Raw genomic sequence first — 11,293 nt, forward strand, 5'->3', positions numbered from 1 at the left:
TATGTATGTATGTATGTATGTATCTGTATATCTGTATTTTAACAACATCTATCAGCGCTGCATACTTTCGGATCGTCCAAAAGTATATGTACTGCGCATGACTGGACTACACAGGCAAAGCTCTTCGGTGTGTTATTTATTTGCATCTACTAGGCCAAAGAATATAGGCAAGGTCTACGTGTTTGCAAAACTGGATAACCCGAAAAAAAAAAATGTATGGCTCGCATGGCTCCCTGGCTCGCATGACTCGCACATTGGCTCGCATGACTCGCTGGCTCGCACTTTGGCACTACTCCAGTATAGTATAGGTCTACTGTATATAATTAACTATGATAATAATAGTAATATTCAGTATTATTTAGTATAGTATCAATGTATCTATGCGCGTTACTTTCCCATCGCTCAAACAAAACCAACAAAGTCGTCAGTAATTCACCGTGTATAATGTTGCAGAGTGATTAGCAAATCAATGTATAAACCTACCAACTTATGGCTTAACCCATGATAAAGACAGAAATTATAACTATACAAATAACATAATATAGGCCTAATTCTAAATTGCATATAATTTAGTTTTCTTATAAATATTTACGAGAATGTTCTATCCAGCAAACCTGTTTTTTTCAGGGAAATCTAATGATAAGTATTACAATAATTGGTGATTAATGAGTACATCGTCAACATAGGGGGCCTAATAGCCTATTTATTATGTACAGTAATAATAAATATAAGAATGTAGACAGCAAGCATTCTTCGTCGCCAAAACACATACCGGGACCGTAAAACCTTGAATTGAAGCCCTGGGGGTTTTTTTTTTTTTGGTTTTTTTTTGCGAAGTTTAGATGGGCTTCTTTTCGAGATGGACTTCTTTTCGAGATGTGCTTCTTTTCGAGGCTACCTTCTCAAAGTAAAGATGGGGGCTTCTTTTCACAATGAGTGTTGTAAATTGTGTGAATTTATACCGGTACTTAAAACAATAAATACGGCCTCTGTTTCATCAGTCTGTATCTTGGAGTGTATTTATCTGACATTAAATCACCTAAACTATTGATAAACCAAGCTTGTTTTTAATTTATTCTGTTTTTTGAAATTCATATACAGTGTATATACTTACACCCCCTCCCAATATTGTATATACATATTGCATAAAGCTTTATTAGCAGACTTAGCAAGGTTGAAAGAGTGAACAAGTTGCACACCAGAATTCGAATCATGCCCTACATAATATAGGCCTATGTAGACGACGCCTTAACCAACTTGGCTACAGTGTCTTTTTTGGAAGTTTAATCCGATGACGACACATTTTACCTACTTTCTTTATGCACGTACATGATTAATCTCAACGCAATCTCAAGGAAACTTAAACGTAAGTATACAGTTGAGCAACTTCTTGTTTCTACGCTTTATAATTTGTCATGCTTTATCTTAAACTTGAAGAAATACATGACAACGAGCAATCTAATCCACATGATGTTGCATGATGTAATGAAATTAAGCACAATTCTTAAAGTGATGGGAAACGGTCATTAAATGAATGATTTGAAAACGCATGATAATGTTTGACACGAAAAAAGCTTCATACTACTGAAGGCTACTAAAGCCTGGAGCACTTTGCATCGGTGTAGGCAGACGACGCGATTTCATGAAACTGCCAAGCAAATGACGAGTCACGCGACGATGGTCCGCGGACTGGGTTCGTCACCGACGCAGAGTGCGCCAGGCTTAAAATGGTTAATACTAAAGTACGTCACAGCAATAATAAAGCCATTATGTACACGCATGCAAAAGGAAACACACAACTTAGGAGGATTGATAGGTTATGGATGTTTGATAGGGAATACTTTTTCGAATAGCCACGCCTAGCAAATGAAAACGCCCTGTGAGTACAGTAGGAATACGAAGTAGGCTATATGGAGAGACCGCTCTATAAAAATTATAGGCCTAATGCACAATGTCATATTGTTACCGGTGCTTATAGGCGTAGAGGAATTTGAACGACGGTTTCAGTTAAAAATCTGTTATTCATTGATAGACGGATATTTCGCCGTTTTATTGCTATAGGCCTACTGCCGATAAAAGCCTGTTTTCTTGATCCGACTCATGATGACTATGTATTTGCTTATGACTAGCCGGGCCGTACACATGCGATTGCATGAGGAACAAGCGAGCCCGAGGTGCACTTGCGCACTTTGGACGCATTTGCATTGCGTAACTATTCGATTACTTAACCTGTTGCCAACGCACACCTTCGTAGTTTCGACATCCCTACATATATTTCTTTTTACCGTTTTGGCATAATGATTTAAAAGTAAGATAACAATGACAAAAAAATGGGGTAATCTTGTGTGCTAAACCACTAAGAGATCACTGGTTCATTTCCGACTTTGATCTTTATGTGTTCCGCTGGACTGGAGGGCTAAAATGCAAGGTATTTTCTAGGGCAAAGTTTCGGAAAAGATAAATGTCAGAGCATGAAAACTCCAGGTGTGCAGGCGAATTAAAGACGACCACTTTTACGTGGTCTCATATCCTTATTTCCTTCACATCCAACAGCAAGTACACTCGCCACTTAGAGGATGAAACGACACTTTATAAACCAAGTCTCTTATCGAAGCCTGGGAGCGGAGTCGTGAGGGAAAAGACCTGTTGTGACAGGAATTGAACCCAGGAATATTAAAACCTTTAACCAGGACGACACAACTATTTGCAGAAATATTTTTCATTTGCGATTATTGAAAAAATATTATTCTAATGAACAATCCTTTCAGGGGCGGATCCAGAAATGTCCAAAAGGGGGGAGCCGGAAAGGGGGGGCGAAAAAGGGGCCGATCGAGATAATATTACCATAGGGGGTCCGGGGGCATGCCACCGCGAAATGTTTTTGTTCTAGGCGCCCGAAAATAACCTCTTAGACGTTTTGGGCGATCAATTTTTTTTCTTTCTTTTTTTTTTTCTTTTTTACCTTCCTTTAATTATAACACACTCCATCGTTTTACCAATGCTTTTTATCTGAAATGGTTATGTACATTTTTAATTGACGACTTCGTATCTGTGCAAATTATTTTAGTAATTACATTGCTTTTGAAATTAAGTTAATATACAATTTTTATCTTCCTTTTTAATGAAAGATTTGCTTTTGAAATTAAGTTAATATACAATTTTTATCTTCCTTCGTATCTTAATTATTGTATGTTTGGTGTTTTCGAATGAATAAAATCAATGAATGAATGATATATTGTACCTGATTATGCTTGATGGATGATGATAATTAAATCTAAATGTGAATCATCTTATTTAAATTACCTCTGACGAATACTGAAGCGACAAGGGCATTCAAACAAATTCGATTTAAATACTTACTTGGGTTCTCCATGGGCTAATACAATTCAATATGGAAGAATAAAATGTGTTTATGACTACCAAATATTATTATTATTATTACCGTTTGTTTGATTAAAGGGCATTGCCTCCCAATATTATCAATATATCTAGGCATATTCACCCCGTCATCTGGCTTGACTGGTATTTAATTAAACCAACTGAAAACATAATTTTGTTCAGATATATAAGAAATGACGACTGCACTTTAAAGGCTAACTTGTATACAATTTATTCTCTGGCTTTCGTCCACACAGGAGAGTGTACTAATGGAATAAGAAAGATTTACATAATGGTAATGCAAAACCATTTTGTAACAGAGTCGTCTGAACATGATCTAAATGTCTTACATTTTACCATGACTTGGACTATAGAGACAGAATATTTAATAATACAAGATATATAATGAGCCATTAAATTATCGAGCGTGAAATTGGGTTGATGGCGTAGGCCACTGTAAAGTTAGTAGAGTTAGTATTGAGAACCAAGGCTGTCGAAAAAACGAAGGTGAAACACGCTAACAAGTTTCATAGTTAGTACTGTGAACCGCACAATATGGAGGTACAAGTAGAGTTAGTGTTCAAATAAATTTTGTTTATAAAGTTGGTAGAATGATAGAATTTGTTGCTAGTCTGAAAAAAAGTTCTTTTTGTGAAAACAATTGATACCGATCGATATATTGAAATAAATCAAAATCGTTATTTGTCTGGTCAATATATTGCTCAATTCATTCAATTTTAATTGAGACTACTGGCAGTTTCATGTGCTACACACAATCATCAGGTCTGGATGAACAATGAGTTATGCTGCATATGGCTAACGTCATGGTTACGCTGCAGACCTCGATTTATGATGATATGATCGTCGCGCAAATCGAGAGATCGCTATTGGCTGACCTGACGCTGATTTTAATTTGATCGTACATTTCAAGGACTTTAAGGCCTAGTTCAGGCTAGGTGGATAAACCCGGCTCAACTTACCGGGTTTATCCTCCATGGTTTATCCACCTGCCAGTCTGAACTAGGTGGCTTATCTCAAGCCGGGCTGTGTTTCTATAGTAACTAGGCCTGGCGCGCCACCGTGTTTAACTTTTCTAAGCCGGGCTTTAATCGTTACGGGGGTCTTGCATTGACTTCGGGTGACGAAATGACCAATCAGAATTCAATTACGTACGCTGTGAGCGAGCGAACGTACGTTTCGCGAGCAATGTTTTGAAACACGTTTCCTGGTTACGGTTTATTATTATGCAAATTCTCGCCTGGCTAAACCCGCTAGTCTGAACGCCCGGCAAAGTTAAGCCGGGCTTTTAACGTTGAGCCGGGCTTAACTCAAGCCTGGCCGTATCCTAAAGCTCTTTCCACACTGTACTATCTGATTTTATGTGTGTGATTTTTTTGTGTGTATTCGACTGATCGTTCTTCGTTAAAATCCTACTTAACGAAGACGACAGTAGAATAGAAAACTTGTAAATACTCGACAAAACAAAATGGCTGCATAGTTACCGCGATACACGCTGTGTAATTAAGATTGCTTCAGCTTGTGGCAGCATGGGTTTTTGTAAAAAATAAAAAAATAAAAATATTTTCATCCAGTTTTTGAATTCTGTTATCCTACAATTATTTTTTGACTTCATGTGGGTAAATATTATAATTTCTATTTTTTGAAATTTAATCTAAGTTCTATTAACACAAATGTTGTTCTAAACTCACCAATTGACCATTTGTTTGTTTTAGTCGTATGTGAAAAACTTCAACGCTGGTTTACGTTAATTTTCATTATCAACGAAGTTTATTTTACGAACCAGTCGAATGATATAATACTCAACGAAAATTCGTAGTCAACGAAACGAACCAGTCGAATACGCCCAATGTGTGTGTGGCATGATGTCTATTAGTCTCAAAATCATCAAATTGTCTATTCTAATAGGCCCTATGTATAGGCCTATTATGTAGTCGGTGTTAACTGGACTTATTATATTTCCTTCACATCCAACAGCAAGTCCGCCACTTACAGGATGGAACGACGCTTTATAAACCGAGCCTAGGGAGCGGAGTTGTTTTTGATGAGAGAAAAAGTCCTGCTTCGACAGGAATAATTGAACACAGGATCCTGGGATTGGAAGGCAAGCATCTTAACCACTAAAACTATTCAACCACTGAAGCTATTCAACTCTACTTGTCAGTATAATAAACTAGACTTTACCCTGGGGGAAAAAGTCTAAAAGACTAGACAATGCTGACTGCGGCCCTGAGTCTGTACAGAACTGTACGGTAAATATTTGTTTTAATCGTTTGTTGTTGTTATTGTGAATTTTTAACGCTGGATTGTAGCTACCACAAGTCCAGTGGAGGGGGAAGCGATTTCCAATTTCAAAATATTAAAGAATATTAAATCTATTGTTATGTTATTGTATTTTGCCAATGCCTGTATTTGGTCGTTCCTACTAGTTTAGGGCTGATCAATTATACATTAGGCCATCCAAACTCAAGAGTAATTATTATGACTTGTGCAAGAGTTTAGTATTATTTTGATTATCATCTTGTTTAAAGGTAATGCAGAAGAATATAGAAAACGTAATATATTTCCTCTGTTGAATTGTCAGTATTGTTGTTTTTCTTATTCTAACTTTTAATTGAGAGCCAAGAACTAACGTAAATATTTAGCAAAAATCTTCTTGATTATTCCAAATTATTTTTAGAGTTGATCTGTCGGGCCAAAGATAATTTCAGCCGAGTTAAAAGCAATCGTTATACATCTGGGTTAAACTGTTTCCTATAAGATGGGATCTATTTTTTTTCCGCAATTTGATTTCACAATCATTGTGTTTCGACAGTAGCCTTCTTGTCAAGTCATATATGACTTGAAAAGAAGGCTACTGACGAAACACAATGATCAGAACAAAACACAAAGACAGAACTTGGCAGCATATATAGTCCTGTATTTCATTTCGTTTCATTTATTTATTCAGTGTCTTTGTGTCTTTTTTTGATTGTCAGGACAATCAAAACGTATTTTTAAAAGCACTTTCTTTGGTTCACTAGCTGTCTATTATCATGTAAAATAAGTAGGCTTACGGCGATAAAACCCAATAAACGTTTTACCCCTGTGATTTATAACAATGGGCTTCTCCACTACATGGGTCAGGGTCACAATCAGGTATCAGGACTCTGCAATTCTTAAAATCTTAAAAACCGAAAGGTCCACTGATTAATCTCAGATAAGAAAGTATAATACATACTCCAAGTATTGAAATACACGCCATCGTGTTGGGATTCAATATTTCGACATTAATTATGTCATCATCAGGAAGACTTTTGGCGCTATTTATTCTATGGCCTATATCATCTTGCTTATTTTCAAACCACTCCGTGCACATTACCTATGGGTTGCATTTTTGTATTCTGTATTCATCGAAATTATACTGTTTTAATTTTTTTTATTATTATTATTTAGTTTTTCCTCAAGGTCCAAATTAAATTAACCCTCGGGCCGCCTATGTATTAAGAACTAGGAATATACAGAACAACACAGGCCTAAATAACAGAAAAACACAGGCCAATTCATTAATGGGATGTTTCAATGATAATCGAAATTGGTTTAATTCCGTTAAAATTAATTTTGACAATGAAAAAAAGCAGTATTGAATCACAACAACATTTCTTTTTGTTGTAATTCTTTGTTTCTTATTACTGTATAATTACAGGTCTTGACTTAGAATTTGGTTATGAAACTAACTCTAAGTATTGTACCTCCATGCGGACTTGTTATAAAACACACACAATTCGATACAAAACCAAAGGTAACCTAGAGGGTTAAACCTGTAAACACATTACGTTTTATTGAGAACTTTATTTTTGGGTATTAGAACGACACGACGCTTTTTGAAGACACGCACTCTTCGTACAAGTATCGGAGAAGCTTTTTGGATTTTCTTAGGCTCTGCTTTTTCCTCTGGTTGTGGGCGCCCATTAGAACCAGGGGCACACGTGGTAGAACTGCAATTGTAAAGATATGTTATGACGAGCAAGGAACTTAGGTTGACTAACTTGAAAGAATAAAGTGAAAATATACAGTAAAATTAGGCATATGGACTTCTGATATGGCCTTCGTAAGCCATTTTCTCGTTAGTAGGGCCTACATTAACAACATCAAAGCAATACAAACAATATTGTTATTGTGAAAGCACAAATATGTCAGGCTACCACACCAAAAACAGTTCACATTATGTCAGTCAACACGGTACAACATGCGCGTTTTATGCTTAAACACATAAATTAGGCCCATTTTGTACAAATACTGTAATGTCATCCAATTTCGAATAGTTTTATTGATATTGAGAAGGCTTTGCAAAAAACAAAATAATTATGTTAACTTAAAATGAACCAATGCAAATCGGATCAAAACTTCACATTTAAGTGAACATGCCTGATTACAATAATCAATAACTTAATCAATAGTTCAATAATACATTGATACTTTGGCCAATTATACAAAGTCTCTAAGTTATATTTTGACTAATTGCATTACAAGAAATATGCAACATCTTATTTCTGTTAAACAAACTGAATCCCTAAAACAAAATGGGAGACCTTTCCAAAAGTTAGGCACACTGTTGGTGAGATAATATTGAAATGATAACTAAAGTAGGCCCTAAGTCAGAATCAATTTTGAAATGAAATATCAGTTTAACTAGACTTAATACTTCTATCTCTATAAATTATGAATTAATGTTTATGATATTAAGTTTATTTTTAAGTTAATTTTCATAACTACTTTGTGCATATCATGATACATAAAACATTTGTTATATATAAAACTAATGTTTTGCGGATTTTAACTTCAGAACCCATAAAAGCAATTAAGTGTTCCATTCACAAAGCTACCATCAAGCCAACATTTCAGGTCCAATATGCGAAGTATCTGAATATGCTATAAACCAATTCGAATTACTTAACCATATATGTGGTTAGTTACTGTACCAGTGCTGTTTTGGGATTCTATTAGTCTATATCACTAACACAATTACTGTTACATTATTATGTGATGACGGGCTACGTATAGCATGAATATTGCAATAGCCTATAAACCCACTCAAAAAATGAAAATAGCAAGGTGATATTTGAGTACTCACCTCTTTTTTCGTATTACCCTATGATTTCCTCTATAAATTGCAATGATGAAGATTAACGTAAGTACGGAACATAACCATTTCGTTCGCCGATGCCTCCGCATGTTGATTGAGTTATAATCCTATCAATTTAAACTTGTGTTAGCACCAAATACACGCCACATTTAACACTCACACATCTGAAAAAATGCAAAAAAGAAAATTATAATAGTAACAACAGAAACACCAATATCAGTAATCACCAACAAAATCAACTATCATTAGAACATGAATTTGAGCTCAACTGGATAATTTTTAAAATTTGACCGTTAAACTTTATTATCTATGCTCCTCTATCCATTGACATACTCAATATTTCGACATTAATTATGTCATCATCATGAATGATGATGACATAATGTCATCCTGATGATGACATAATTAATGTTGAAATATTGAATCCCAACACGATGGCGTGCATTTCAATACTTGGAGTATGTATTGTTCTTTCTATCCATTGACTTAGCTCAAAAGACTAGATTATGCTATGTTATTTGTGACAGAAGAGACTTTAATTTTGGGATTTTTAACCCTATTTGACATTTGACCCCAAGCGACGAACATCCAATGTTTGGGAGGTGACACTGTTATATAAGATTTGGGTTTAATGACCCCTGTGTAATCTTTGGCCCCAAGTGGTGAACACCCTGTGTATGAAAGTTGTCATCGGTTATACTCAGTAAGAAAACACAACCCAGTTTGCCTGCAGCTAGCTGAGGTAATGACAGCAGCAACACCAACAACAGAAACAACAATAACGACAGAACAACAGCAGCACCAACAACAGAAATAACAACAATAGCAACTCCACTCGCTAAGCCTCATAAAGAGACAATTCGCTGACAAAAGCAGGGGCGGATCCAGTAATGGGGTGGGGCACGAGCCGCACGTGCCCGCACCCCCTATATCCGTTTTGCCATCAAATTATAAAAAGTGCAATGCAAGCCAATATTATATTCTACTCACTTATCTATTCTGAAACTGATGTGGCCCCTACTCCCCACTTCTGGATTCGCCCCTGAAAATTATCACATGAGGCCTATCTCATAATATAAGAAGGCACCTGAATATCAGCCGACCTGTTTATACGAATGGTCACACTCTATAATGGTTAAAAGCAAGCAACAACAAAACAATAAAATGGAAGACAGTAACAGCAAGTGGCGAGACCGAATCTGTATTTTCTGTTTTAATTTCAGCTCTAACATTGAGTTTCGATACGACAATTAGGTCTACACAAGACTTGTTATTTGTGAGAAAAAATATGGCAGCACCAACAACAGAAGCAGCAGCAACACAAAGAACAAGAAGCAACAAAAAAAAACAAAAAAAAAACAAAAACAATAATAACAGTACCAAAAACAGAAGCAACAACATAAATAACAACAAAAACAACCAGAAGAACTGAATGAATTAGTAGGGGCCTACATAGGTCTAGGCATAGGCAAGCACGTTCTAATATATATACTAGGCCTACAAAGCTACAAAATGAAGTTACCAGCCTATATTGTAATTAATACCAATACAGACAGATTGATCGGCCTTACACAATTCAATCTTTAAATATCGACGCACGATTATGTACGTGTGTATGAAAGTTATTAATAAAGCTGTTTACAAGAACGGATATTGTCCGGTCCATGGTCCGATCAACCAGTGTTAAGTTGTTCCAAACTAGACCCGATGCTATTTTGAAAACGAATTTGATTTTCTATTCCAGCTTTAAAAATACACTAGATTACATTACCTGAATCTACTTCACATCTAGACGACAGAAACACATACATCGCACAAGTAAAAGAATAATATCCCCTGCCTATCGATAGTATTTTGCGAAGAGTAAGCAGGTTCAAGACCAGTGCTGGTTCATCCAATTAAATTGTTCACGTACAACCGCGTTTAGCAACGTCACAATAAATATCAACAAACAGGCATCTATATATTCACTTTCGATTTAATACTATCCAACAATACAGATTGATCACAATAATCAGCATTTTGTACGCACTAGAGGCCAACGCTTTCCCGCTTTTGCACTCTGCCACCAAGGCCTAAAAGTATATACTGCATGTCTCTTGCGGTTAACACTGTGTTGTGTGCGTAGTCAATGCCTGTACAAAGCCATAACGGATCTGCATGCATTGTGCAATGAAATGCTTGACCAATGCCAGACAAATTTGTAGCTGGCTAATCGATAATCTGCTAATAACAGAACGGTTCAAGATCAGGCACATATCTGTATTTTTTTTAATGGGATAAAAGGCCTGTGCGGCATAGATTTATCAAAAACGACCTTTATAAAACTTGGGGATTAGAACATTCCTGTTGATGACATAATTAATGTCGAAATATTGCTCCCGACACGATGGCGTGCCTTTCGATATTTGGAGTGTATTATACTATCTTTAGAACAACAATGTACCGTTCTTTTATGAGCAAACTTGTACATAGGCCTAGACTCTAAAACATTACACTCAAAGCTATTCGTACTAAGATTTATGCGACAGGCCTACTGTAAAATACGTTATACTATGGAGAAAATATATTAATAACAACATATTTCCTCCGTGTTTATACAGATATATACATACGCTTTTCCAGTGTTGTTCGGTTGACATTGTATAAACACCACTAAATTAAGTCAAAGAAATCTCGTCTCCTATTTTGTTAATTTGCATATGAATGGATATAACCTATGAAATGGCAATAGCATTCCGTTATTGTTCTTTTGAAGGAACAATCATTAAG

The 11,293-nt window shown here is 35.9% G+C and overlaps 1 protein-coding gene across 5 annotated transcripts in view; it reads right to left on the minus strand.

Moving 5' to 3' along the window:
- Positions 1-11,293, minus strand: part of LOC117123699 (alpha-N-acetylneuraminide alpha-2,8-sialyltransferase-like) — a 44,492-nt gene that overhangs the window by 19,517 nt on the left and 13,682 nt on the right. For 2 of the 5 annotated variants that reach the window (XM_033269719.1, XM_033269718.1), the window contains exons 2-3: positions 8,510-8,685; positions 7,212-7,373 (exon numbers count right to left, since the gene is read on the minus strand). In XM_033269719.1, the coding sequence (XP_033125610.1) occupies positions 7,212-7,373; positions 8,510-8,610 (263 nt within the window). In that variant the 5' untranslated portion in view covers positions 8,611-8,685. Of the gene's footprint in view, positions 1-7,211; positions 7,374-8,509; positions 8,686-10,292; positions 10,895-11,136; positions 11,263-11,293 lie in introns of those variants that run through there. The other 3 variants (XM_033269717.1, XM_033269716.1, XM_033269720.1) reach the window with 3 other exon arrangements.

This window comes from Anneissia japonica, unplaced genomic scaffold (assembly GCF_011630105.1).
Source record: "Anneissia japonica isolate Jap-2015-1 unplaced genomic scaffold, ASM1163010v1 scaffold287714_len2871179_cov188, whole genome shotgun sequence".
In the NCBI taxonomy this organism is placed as follows: Eukaryota; Metazoa; Echinodermata; class Crinoidea; order Comatulida; family Comatulidae; genus Anneissia; species Anneissia japonica.